At 43.0% G+C, this 13,146-nt stretch overlaps 1 protein-coding gene across 1 annotated transcript in view; it reads left to right on the forward strand.

Annotated features, from left to right (window-relative positions):
• Positions 1-1,406: 1,406 nt before the first annotated feature.
• brsk2b (BR serine/threonine kinase 2b) overlaps positions 1,407-13,146 on the forward strand; it is a 285,057-nt gene continuing 273,317 nt past the window's right edge. Inside the window, exon 1 of the mRNA XM_066701102.1 lies at positions 1,407-1,798. Coding sequence (XP_066557199.1) covers positions 1,705-1,798 — 94 coding nt within the window. The 5' untranslated portion in view covers positions 1,407-1,704. The remainder of the gene's footprint in view (positions 1,799-13,146) is intronic.

Here is a 13,146-nt window from a genome sequence, read left to right on the forward strand (position 1 = left end):
TTATCCACAAACACCATTCAACGTTTAGATACAACCAAAATGATTGCTCATGGGTAGCTTGTTGCACTGTGCAGTTTTTTTCAGACCCAACTTATATATCAATTATGAGCATTGTTGTCAGCAATGGAAGCTACCGACTCATAATTCACCTGAGAGCAAGGATTCGATCCATTTTTAGGACAAGGTTGGGGGATGGTCAGTTAGTTGGGATGACCGCTGCAGTCTGTCATCATGAGACCCATGTTGGTTCACAGCTGACAACCAAGATTATCTGTGAGAGTAACAGATAATGTTGCCTTTTTTCCTCTAGCAGTGTTGGCAAAGAGATCGGTCTTGTCTGTTGCCTCTGTGCTGGTGACATTTAACAGAGTGAAAGTGATTCACACTATTGGGCTAGCACTTTCCCAAAGAGAAGAGGGATGTGTGTTGGCCTATATACCCCAGCACTGGTTGTGCATATGAGGATACTTGTAATGTAACAACAAGAGGAGACTGCTTGGTTAGTTCTGCTCATTGCTGGTAGTTTATTTAATCTGAGAATGTCATGTTACTAGATATTTGTTAAAGGGTGCTAGGATGACAGCTTAAAGAACCTGGCTGGGCTGGGCTCATTGGTTCACATCTCTCCTATTTCCAGTCTTGAGTGCACCAGCTGTATGTCCCACTTGTGATCACTGCCTTATTATTAAGCTTCAAACAGTATTTTGGGTTGACTTTGTCCGCACCTTCTGGATAACATGCTTTCCTCTGTATAAGACTAAATACATAAGCGTATAGAGGCGAGAAAGAAATGCGAAGCCAATGGTAATAGAGAGCACAGGGGAGCATTTACAAAACTGCATTGTCAACTATATGTACATAGTCTGGATTATTGAAACCAGTCTTGGGTTTCAGCAATGGCTAATCTTGTGTGCAAGAGTGTTCATCGTGGGTGTATGTTTTCATACCGCAGTAAAAACAAAAACCGCTTGAATAAAAACAATGACCACATTAGAAATAACAATGACAATAAAAAAAAAAGAAAAAAAAATGACAAAGATCTGAATGCAATGAGTGACACTAAAAGTACAGTAATGTTCAGGTCGTCCCAAGAAAGATATTACATGCAAAGTGCAGAAAAATATCTAAATGTGTTCCCTCAAAGAACAGTGAATGTCATATTGATTTTGTTTTTTTAATAAATAAGAGTGCGATGATTGCAGCACACTTCACCTTTCTTAAAACAAACCGCATGCCACCCCAGCAGCGCTCTCGCACCCGTGTTGTTTGTGTGCGCGGCGCTGTTTGGTCGGTGGCCGTGTCAATCACCGCTGGGTGCCCGGGACCTTCCTGTCTGAGCTGGGAGGCTGTGCGGACCCAGTGCTCCACAGCTCCGACAGAGGCAGAGTCGTGCAGGTTCCCCTAACTAACACAATGGTCTGTGGATCCTAGAGCTCCCGATCAGCTGCTGCAAAGGAGGAAAAGAGAGAGAGCAAGCGAGCAAGGAGGAAAAAGAGAGAGAGAGAGAGAGAGAGAGAGAGAGCAAGCGAGCATCAGCGAGCAGGAGAGACACGGAGAGAGCCACCGGAGGAGGCATCTAGACTGGGGAATTAAAGAATTGCTGGATCTGCAAAGAAAGAGAGAGGTTTTTTTTTTTTTTTAAAGCAAACATTGCATTATTCTCCGAACAACCATAATAATAAACAAATCCTTGTAGAAAGCAAAATGTCATCGTCGGGTAAAGACAGTATTGGTGCTCAACATGCCCAATACGTGGGACCGTACCGCTTGGAAAAGACGCTCGGGAAAGGGCAGACAGGTTTGTCCGATTCTCTTCTGTGTCTTGTGTGTGTTGTTGCATGGCATACTGGAATTGCTTTCTGTTGGGGTGCAAATCGCCGGCTGGGTTTTTAGAATTGCATTTTTCATTTTGATGTTGCTTATAATTGCAGCCCGGCTCATGATGAATCTTGTGATTGTGTGTCTTCCTGGATGCACATCAACAGCATTAATGCCGGTGCCCTCGCTGGGACGAGGCGTTTGCATAATATTGCATATTAATTTCATTTTCTTTGGGGTGTCTGTATTATATTGTCGGCGAAGATGGGTTGTGCACAATGCAATGGGGTCTTGAGGAATTTGTGGTTGTTTTTTAACACGAACTTGTCCGATTAATTGTATGTATTGTGCTTGGCGATGCACAGTGGGCAGTGGTGATTTATATCCACTGCTGGTGCTCTGGAGTGACCAATTACCTTGATCTATTTTTAGTGCAAAAGAGGGTCCTCGCTTTTCTTTTAATGTTGCTTTCCCCCGCTGCTGTGCCAGCATTAGCAACACAACCATCAGTGCCTTGATTGAGGGTTTTGTGTTAAAAGTGCCGGTGTTTTTTTATAGCTACACTAATGTGATTTGCAGATAGCAGGTGTGGGTTGCTCGCCCACCCTCAGCAGTATATATGTGAGTATACATACATGGATTAGGATTTGGAGCAGGTGGAACAGTAACACAACAGACGGGCATACACAATAAGACACGATAGAGGCCAAAAGTCAGCTTCTCTAAAAGCAGGCAAAGTGTCTTTTTTGGTTGTTTCTGGGTGGCGATTGACGTCCCGTCCATGAAACACAAATGCCAAGCGTTTGGGAGCGGGGTTTGCGCCAGATCTGTCCCCAAAATACTGCTCGCCGCGGTCATAATATTGAAATGATAATGCGGGTGTGGGTGAGGTGCTGGTGAGCAGCGTTGTGGAGAGACGAGGAAAAAAAAAAGTGATGCAACACTCATTGTGTTGCCCAAAAACAGAGTCCGAGGCGCACAGTGGGGGTATCTGCCCATCTGGTGTCTGAAACAGCCTCCATAGGCGTCACCCCCCCGGCTGCGCCGAGCTGCGCGGATGCGGAATCTGCAGTCCGCAGTTGTGGGCTCCTGTGCGCGGCCCTACGGATACCCGGCAGCGGACCATCGCCTGCACAGGCGGCCGGGAAGCAGATCGGAAAAAGGGCTGGGGAATCGCGGACGGGACAAGCGTCAGTGCCCACAAGCGGAGATCTTGAATTGCGTTGTAATTGATCATTGCACAGATTGAAAACGCGTGGTGCTATTAGCATGACATTATTGAAAATACAGCCGCTTGACTCAGATCTGGAGGCTAGACAGCGGTGCTTTGGCATGGCGAATACAAATCACCGGCTTTCAGTACTGCCGAACAGCCCCTTCGCAAAACTGCTGCATTAGTCATGTTAAAAGACTACATGCATGCATAAATATATATATATATATATAACTTGTATGTGTGATCAAAAATAAACAATAATGAAACAACATAAAATGCATGCATTAGTCATGTTAAAATAAATACATACTCGTATATACTGAATATATATGTATTTGTGTGTGTGTGTATATATATAATATGTACGTGTATCGCTCTTTTGCATTGTGATTTAAAAATACCTTATTTTTGCAGCTTTAAAAAAGTTTTGTGTTGGTTTAAATGAATGTGATGTGCTTTTTCTGAGGGGGAGAGTGTAATGATGTTTGGAGTCCTAACCCTCCACCTCCTCTATGGTAGTTTGAAGCTTCCTCTATATTACATGTGTGGTAGAAAGAGACATCTTATTGGCACAGTGCTTTGAGCTCTGCCTTGCACATCATAAACCCATGCTTTGGCACAGTCTTCGTAAATGGGGGGATGCTCAAGGTTTGGTGCTCACATGGGTCTGCATTCTCCTAACTGTCTGTGTGGGTATGTACTGCACCTGCCCGTTTAAGCAGCTCATTCAAACTCAGCATGCTTTCTGTCTCTTTCAGGATGCATTTAATCTCTCCGTATACTGCTTTGTACATACGTATTCGTCAGCCTGTATTTAATCAGAAATACATCAAAGAGGGGGCTTGTTCAAATATTTGTCCTCATGGTGCCTGCAAGTGCTTTCTTTAACCACTTCACTCTGTCTTTACATTTATCAATCCTTTGGCTGCCTGCCTGTATCGGTATTTCCCGCCTTTGGTGGCCGTGGTGTTTGGCTCAGAAAACACAGCAGAAAGACGGATAGAAAAAGAAATCAAATCAAATTCAGTCTTGTTAAAATGTTAAAGGGGTAGTAAACGGAAGGCCGAGGATTATTAAGGCTGTGTGTTGGGTGGTTTTAGTCACCCATCAGCGCTCATAACTTGCTTTACAATGTTAAAACCCCATGGCCTGTTATTTATAGAGGACTAGGTGCCTCGCCTGATCTGTCTTGGCCACTGCCGCCCAGGCTCTTCTTTCATTATGTGATTAAGCAAACACACGTGCCCCCCCCCCGACTGCTGTAGCCATAATCCTGAAAAGTCACCCTTCCCTCCTCTTCGCAACACGCGTTCTCAAATGCACACGTCGGCTTGGAGGCCCGGGGACTTAAGAGAACCACTTTCCATGACAATCCACTGCACCACCTGCTGTTTCTGTGTTTTGTTTTCTTTGTCCCCTCCCCCATCCCATACTGTTTCAATGTCCAGTTCCCCTCCCACATTCCATAAACATGAGCCCTAGAGATGAGATTGCGCTTTACGTTTGGATTGGAAATACCTCTGCGTAGGGTATATGAAGAAAAATACAAGACCCAGTTATAAGAGCTATTCATTTTCAAGACTTGTCTGAATCTCGGTTTGGTGTATACTGTGTTTTTGCGGCCCATCTCATGGCTTCACCAAGGGATGTGCGATGCTTGTCTTCCAAAAAGCTTGGAACTGGCCCGTTGTCTCGGTGTGAGCTTCCTTGGGAGTAACTGTTCTTTTATTTAAAGCTGCATAATGTTCATTTGAACCCCCCCCCAGCCCCACAGTATCAAACTGTCTTGCAGCCACACTGTCTTTATGGTGATACAGTTTGTCAGTGATGTATTACTTTCAAAACATTTCAAATGCAGGTGGCCGAACTCTCACAGTTCTCAGTCACCTGTATTATTTTGTGTGTCCTATTGATTGTGGAGTTTCTCGTTCTTTGTTATGGTTTCTTAATGCTGTTTTATCTGCTCATCTTTGCATTATGATCCAAAGGTTAATTTAGGGCAGATACCTCTTGCTTAACCTCTGTTGCTGATAGAAGTACCTACTATAACCACAGCGTATGACATTAACATGTCATTATCTGGGATACATCTGGGGTGTGGCATACGCTGGCTTTTCACGGTGTGTGCACACAGATTTTCCCCATGCCTTGGCACATTGCAATTGATTATATTGGGAAGAAAGCCTGGGAGGCACAGAAGATGGCAGGGCATTTAAAAGGTTAATTCTAAGCCATTTCGTGGTGCTATGAGCTGATATAACCTATTACAGTTGCTGCTTCCCAGTAGGAATAGCCTGATATACTTCAGTAGCTGTAACTGTGTACAATGGTCAAGCTAGTCCAGTCTAGTCTGTTGTGCTCTCTTAAGACATTGTCCAGATTAATATGTATATAAAGGCCATATTATTTTTCAGTTTGAAAACAAGACAATGGCATTTTCAGTTTGTCTCCCAATGTTATGGTGTAATTTCTTGAATCTTTTTTTGTTTATGTGTAAGAGGTGTTTTTTGCTTTATTGAGAAGTAACCTTTATTGGATTTATTTTGCTCCAATCATTAGAAATCAGATTAATTAGAAGGTGGGAGGTCTGTCTTTCTATAAAGTGTGTCAGAACCTGTATCAAAGTTATCAAGGTTTGAACAGACACAATGATTTTGTATTGGTATCACATCACACCTATAGCTAATTGATTGAATAGAGAGTTTCTGTTTACAAGCTCCGGAAAGTGAAGTCTGAATTTCATTAGACACTGGTTGTTGATAATTTACATCAATACGAATTCCAAAGATTTTCTCGCCCTAAAGAAATCCATACCCTTCTCTGGAAATAATATTCTTGCTGGTGATAACTGAGTTGAGAGACCCCGGTCAATACTGTCAATAGGGACAGGCCAAGTGGACTAATGCAGAGTCCGACACAGCTGAACTGACTTTGTGTAGGGCTGCAACATCTGGAGACTGCGATCTGCACCTGCTCATATCACAGGGGACAAAAAGACAGGCAGAAAGTAACATAGACGGGGTCACACTCTAAGCAAAGTTTATTTTTCAAAGGGAGTTTAAACACTCTAATCTGGTAATACAAGTCCTCAGTATCTTATACAGAAAGAATGTAAGAACCATCTAATTAGTGTTTAAAGTTATTGGCTCTGTACCTAGTTAAGGAATAATCTCTGTTACAATTCCCTTCAGGTGAAAAATAGAGGATGCTTTGCTCCTGCTGCAAGGCTTAGTACAACTGTCCCTTTGTTTTTATCTTTGTTTGGTCATTCACTGTGGTGGATTAAACCTTTCTTCTTTGAGTGACAGACACTTTTTCCTGTAAGAGAAAATGTGATGATTTCTCAAAGAAAGGTTCTGCAGTTTTTGCCTGAGCTATTGATGAATCAGACGGGCATACTCCACCCCTCCTGATCATACCGTCTTCACCTGCTTGTTATGAAGGATCCCTTGAACTCCCTTCCGTTGCATGTTGTGAAAGGGGAAATTGGACCACCAATACGATTATCACGATCAAAAGCACTGTCAAGGCCTGCGCATGCCGCTCAAAACCTTTGCTGCTGCATGATTGTGGATTAATTGGGTGTCCAAATTAGCCCCGCAGCACAGCGAATTCCTTATCGATTGTTTATGTGGTGCACGTATTCAACATGGAGAAGGTCAGTCCACGGCAGACCTAGGCCCCACCAGCCCTCAAGTAGCCTTCAGTGTGTAAGACTTGCCTCCCTCCTTCTCCCTTCAAAACCGGTTTTGAAATTCAGCTCTTGCCGGTCTCATCTGTTCAGCTGTTTGCCTGTGAGGCTCTTGGGTTGTTGTGACGCAACGCTAAACAGTGAGTTTGTGCCCTGAAATGAATCCTAAGTGCTGCTTCTCTGGAAGCCGCCGATGCAGTGTGCATTCTGCATCTACATTCTGGTAGCTTCTGCAGGCAGGGCTGGGAGGCTCGTGTGTGAATGGTACAATAGATGCTGGGATGCTGCTGCTGCTGCTGCTGCTGCTGCTGCTACTGCTTCTGGAGATGTCATGACAGAGATTTACGTTGTCGAAAAAGGGGGGGAAGGGGGAGTAGTAACGCTCAACTGGGACCCCTAGGGGAAGCCCAAAAGGAACTACCTCCATTCTGTTGCCTCAGTCCAGTACAAAGGAAGTAAGGCAGATGAGCTTGTTTTTTTTGTTTCCCTCCCCCCCCCATCTCGTTAACCACCCCCCACCCCCTTTCTTCTCTCTCTTTCTCTCTCCCCCCTACTGATGTTGTCTTGAATGTGTTTTTGTTTCCCTCGGTGCTAGAGACAGACCATCTCCAGCTTGTTATCAGAGAGAGAAATTGGCAATAACGTATTATGCACATAAACTGGGGCCTGGTTGTAATTTAAGGACCGACGTGCGACTCTCGTCTTGCTTGGCAGGGGCCCTCGCATCCAATTAAAGAAATGTTGGCTGTGGTATTGCAGTGCCGAAGGGTTTTTTAAAATCCGAAAAGACTCCATCGCTGCGTCTGTGGGAAAAAAAACAAACAAACAACAAAACAAAACGGAAAAAAACTGAATAATTGTTGTGACTCGCTAATGAAGACAGGTGTTCTTTGTAGAGGATCCTCTGGCCACTAACCTCGCCTGTTCTCCTTTTTCTGATTACTCAAGTTCAGGGCTTTGATAACACAGCAAACAATTAGGACTTAATTGGCTGCCTATTTATCCTGTCGACCTCAATTAGTGCATTTTCAGCAGCTTGCAAAAAAACGAAATCAAAAAGTACTGGTAGGTATCATTCTTTGCCAATCTTGTCATTTTTTTTTTTTTTTTCAGTCTCAGCGCTTGTATCTGAAGCACAGATAGTAACTGATGTAGAGAATCCTAAAGAAATTTGACATATGTTGGTGTGACATGCATTAAAACAAGCAAGTGTCTTTACATTCCCTGCTAGTTTTGTCTCAAAGTGTTCTTCTCTATTACGTTATGTGGTTATGGACACACGCCCCCAATGTGCCTCCTGATTCTCTGTATAGCTTTCTATCTACTTCTGCTCCTCTGAGTGAGAAATCTCTGTAATGGATGATGGTTTTATTGGATATTTGTGTTTCTAATTCTAAGATGGGAGTGTTCCCATATGGTGCGTCCATTAAAAGTCTGCACCCAGACTGCAGGATGTGTACTCACCCTCAGCAATGCTATTGCTTTGGCCAGGAGTTCCCAGATTGCACCACACAAATGACCGAGCACTGCCACGGTGGGGTTGGGTGGCTGAGGGATCCTGTGTTCATATGTATCAGCCTCCCAGTGGTGCTTGCAGGTTCATGTTGTCTGCGTTTTTGCGGCTGCATCAACTCATCCCATCAGTGTAATAGCTTGGGCTGTGGGGCATTGTGGGTCGAAAAAACGGGTTGGCTTTAAAAACTATAAATGCGTTGTATCCAACTGCACATAGAAGTACAGAGCAGTTGCCAGAAGTGGGGTGTAACTGGTGATTCTAGATTGGGTGAAAGAGGGGAGGGGTGGATGACAAACATTTGAGAATCTAAATGTTAAAAAAATCTATCCAGGATTAAAAGGGTTATGGTGTCTCTTTCTCTCAGCAGCTGTTTGGCTGGCAACCGCCTCCTCAGCACTGCCCGTCACTCACGGCCCCCTTCTAGAATGTGCCTTCCTAATCAGCCGAGAAGTCCCAGAGGCTGCTTTCTAATGAGGCAGGAGACTACCTGGGCGCGCAGAGCGCTGGGGGTTCAAAGGCAGCCGGGGCGGTTCGTCAGCGGGGAACAGTGATGCGGAGAGAGGTGTCAGGTTGCCAGACTGCAGGCAAAGCGAGGGATCGGAGCGTTGCGATTCAGATGCCTCGGGCCTTTATGTGTGTGTCCGGTTTTTCATTGTCAAGTTTTTTTTATTTTTCCGCATGTAGGTTTGTTCTCTGTAAATACTGTAATTCTCCAACAGTGACGTGCGTGTTATAACATCATACCTGTGTTTACTATAGAAGTTAGAAATCTCTTTCCAGATATCGGTTGTAATTGTGCACAGGGAAAATCTCCCACATTTTGCCCCAGCTTATGAAAAATGAGAGCTGTCAGCCCAGTCCTTTTGTACCTCAATACACCTGGGACTTTTTTTTTTTTTTTTTTTTTTACCTTTACAAACCAAGCTAATGAAAAAAATGCCAAGAAAGAGAAGTAGTTTCTGTCTAGGCATTTCCAGCTGTACTTATGTGTGCTCCAAGTCCAGAGACACAGATCAGTTTTCTGAAGAAGTCAGAGGAAGTCATCCTGGTCAACTGAGGTGAATATCATATTCTTTGATTTTAATCTTCCAGCAGTTCATTCCCCTGAACTCCAGTGGTATAGTGCAGTGACAAACACGTGGGCCATTCCTCATGATAACCTGCAGGACTCAATAAGGGCTCCTCTCTCTGCCGTCACCTCTTCCACCACAATACATACATTAAACCAGCGGTGTGTTAAATCAGCAACTTGCAGACAAGGCCCCCCTGGAATTGTATCGATTGGTGAAAATATATGTATCAAATGATTTCAGAGATTAATGATAGAGAGTGAGAGAAAGGGAAATCTCAGATAAAGATGGCAAGGCAGATAGGAGGGCAGGTCCTGTGTTTTGAACCCCAGGCTTTGAAATCATTAGTGGTCCTTAGTGGCTCTTTGTTCCTCCCCCCTTCTCCATGGGTTTGTGGAACTGCGTCAGTGCCACGGTGGCGTCTCCCGTCTTCGTGAGGAGTGAAATAGGAGTTCGGTGAGAAAGGTAGTCTTATCGGGAGCTGCAGTTATTACACTAATGACTGTATTTTCCTTTCTCTGGCCTTCCGTGGGCTAATGGTTACTGCATTTCAATGATATCGCCTAAGGCTGACAATGGAGAGAGGACAGGAGATTACGACTGGATTGCGGGATGCACTGGAAGAAAATCTGCTGGCATTGATGAGTTTCGCTTGTGTCCTCTTCAGCTTTGAGGTAGCACAAACCAAAGAGTTTTCTGGTCTTTTCATATGCTCATGGCACAGGATGAGTCTACTGTAGTAATGGAAAAGTTCCAATTTAATTGTGTGTCACTTGTTCTTTGTGTTTTCCTTTCATTGGTGAACGCTCACCTGTCACTGCATCGATTTGGGCGTCTATTCTGTTCTGTATAGTTTGTTGGATTTGAATGGACATAGAATTCCTATAATTCCTCCTCCACTGAAAATCTATATTGATGTTACCAGTGGCCACGGTGGAAATTATAGGAAGAAGTCAAATGCTGGAATGGCAAAGATTGAGCAATAAAATGCTTTGCATCACACATTTTATGTATACATTGTTTACAACCTGCAGTAAGTTAAAACAGCATTGATACAGTGTCAATTACATGGTAGTAATTTGCTTCTAGTAATCATTAGCCATGTGTAAATAACAAAAGGTCAAGGTAATGTTATAAGAGAGTAATTCAGTGTTAACAGCTTGTTTATTATAATCTATTTGTGATATTACACTACTATATTATTCCTGATATTTTGCCAGTTGTGTACCCTCAATTACAGTGTGGCCCAATAGGTGTATTCTTGCAGGTCTAAGAACAACATTGCTTGTTGCCTATGCTTAATGAAAATGATGCCAGCAGTAACTAGTGTTAAAAAAACAAACCAACAAAGAAATAAAAAAATAAAAAGGGAATTGACATATTTCTGAAACAAACAAACAAGAAAAAAGTCAACTGCTTTGAAAAACATTGGCAGTTAGGTGCAAATTGTTTGATGCGTCCAACAGAAAACCTCTATTGGTGTGAAGCTGTTTTCTTTCTATTCTCTTTATTGATTTTCTTTTACACATCATGTTGCTTTTAGATGTGGTTTGCAAGTTCAGTTACTGTAGGTGGTCTACAAGTGATTCAGAAAAGGGCATTTACCCTCCTGAATGTCATGTTGTATTTGGGGAAAAATATATATATATTTTTTTGTTTAATCCAGGAGGTTGTCGATTTTTATACTGAGTCGTGAAATTGTAACACTTGCATTCTAGCCTGCTGTCCATGGCAACTGTTCCATGTTGGGGGAAATGGCAAATCCTACTGCTTCTGACTTTCAGGAGGTCAGGAGTTCAAATCTCTAGACTGATATGGATTGCGAGGGTAATGACAATGCACTTTCAGAATTGAATTGTATCCACTATGTTTTAGTTTTCCTTTTTTGATCAGTCTAAATTGTGAGAGTTATTTTAGGGACAGCTCCTGCACTCTTTGAGGGCAAGTATTATGTGTTTTTGAGATGAATATTAACTAATGTCAGGGCTTATACTAAATGCCTGGACAGTAATGTTCTTAGACTGGAATAAAGACTCAAACCTGTGTCATGGTTTGGCTGCCTACATGATGGCACAGAGCTACAGGCTGCCACATCTAGTTGCTGCTTTCGAAAGGATGGTCAAAATTGTTTTAGATGGACCGGTTACATATTTTAATTTGCAGAGTTTAAAAATGTATGTCTCCTGCTTTCAGAGTACGAGAGAGAGAGGGGAAGGGAGAGGGAGAGGGTGATTTATTTTTCTGTTGTGTAACTCCCTTCACACGTCATCGTATGTGCTAGAGGACTACTTTACTTTTCATTAATATGAATCTCTCTTCACTATTTATTTGAGGAGTGTTTGATATATGTAGGCCTATATATATTTTGCTGTTATGGATTCAGTGACGTTAGTTTTGTACTGGAGCTTCAGCACTGTTGTTGAATCATTGCTAAGATGCAAACTGTGACTTTTTCTCTCAGGGCTGTTGCAAGTGTGGATCTGTGTGTCACTGCCTCTTCAGTTCATCCGCCTGGGGTTTCTAAAGCCTTTCTAAGTAGGGACTGGTTCTTGGAAATAAGTTGCTATCTTAAGTACTCCTGGTCTGGTAGAAATCTTGGACAGGATCCTGTCTAACATCCCAATGGGATATCCTGCACAGGATCTTACAGTATCTTGGGGGATCCTCCAAGATCTTGACAAATCTTACCAAACATCATGGAATCCCATATCATATATGAAGAACTTATGATTATCAATACAATTTAATTAACTTTGATTACATTGTCATGTAAAATATGTATTTATTATTCATGATTTGATAATTCAATTAAACATTAATTTTGTATTATACAGTACTGTGCAAAAGTTTTAGGCAGGTGTGAAAAAATGCTGTAAAGTAAGAATGCTTTCATAAATAGACATGTTAATAGATAATATTTATCAATTAACTAAATGCAAAATGAGTGAACAGAAGAAAAATCTACATCAAATCCATATTTGGTGTGACCACTCTTTGCCTTCAAAACAGCATCAATTCTTCTAGGTACACTTGCACACAGGTTTTGAAGGAACTCGACAGGTAGGTTGGCCCAAACATCTTGGAGAACTAACCACAGGTCTTCTGTGGATTTAGGCAGCCTCAGTTGATGTTGAGATCAGGGCTCACTTCCAGGACTCCTTGTTCTTCTTAACGCTCAAGATAGTTCTTAATGACTGTCGCTGTATGTTTGGGGTATTTGTCATGCTGCATTTGGAGCCAATGCCTCCCTGATGGTATTGCATGATGGAAACTTGCAAGGAACCTCCACCATGCTTCACTGTTGCCTACAGACACTCATTCGTGTACAGCTCTCCAGCCCTTCGGCAAACAAACTGCCTTCTGCTACAGCCAAATATTTCACATTTTGACTCATCAGTCCAGAGCATCTGCTGCCATTTTTCTGCACCCCAGTTCCTGTGTTTTCATGCATAGTTGAGTAGCTTGGCCTTGTTGCCACGTCGGAGGTATGGCTTTTTGGCCACTAGTCTTCCATGAAGGCCACTTCTTACCAGACTTCTCCAGACAGTAGATGGGTGTACCAGGGTCCCACTGTTTTCTGCCAATTCTGAGCTGATGTCACTGCTGGACATGTTCCGTTTGTGAAGGGAAGTAAGCATGATGTGTCTTTCATCTGCTGCAGTAAGTTTCCTTGGCCGACCACTGCATGTACGGTCCTCAATGTTGCCCGTTTCTTTGTGCTTCTTCAAAAGAGCTTGCACAGCACATCTGGAAACCCCTGTCTGCCTTGACATGTCTGCCTGGGAGAGACCTTGCTGATGCAGTATAACTACCTTGTGTCTTGTTGCTGTGCTCA

This window comes from Amia ocellicauda, chromosome 4 (assembly GCF_036373705.1).
Source record: "Amia ocellicauda isolate fAmiCal2 chromosome 4, fAmiCal2.hap1, whole genome shotgun sequence".
Taxonomy (NCBI): Eukaryota; Metazoa; Chordata; class Actinopteri; order Amiiformes; family Amiidae; genus Amia; species Amia ocellicauda.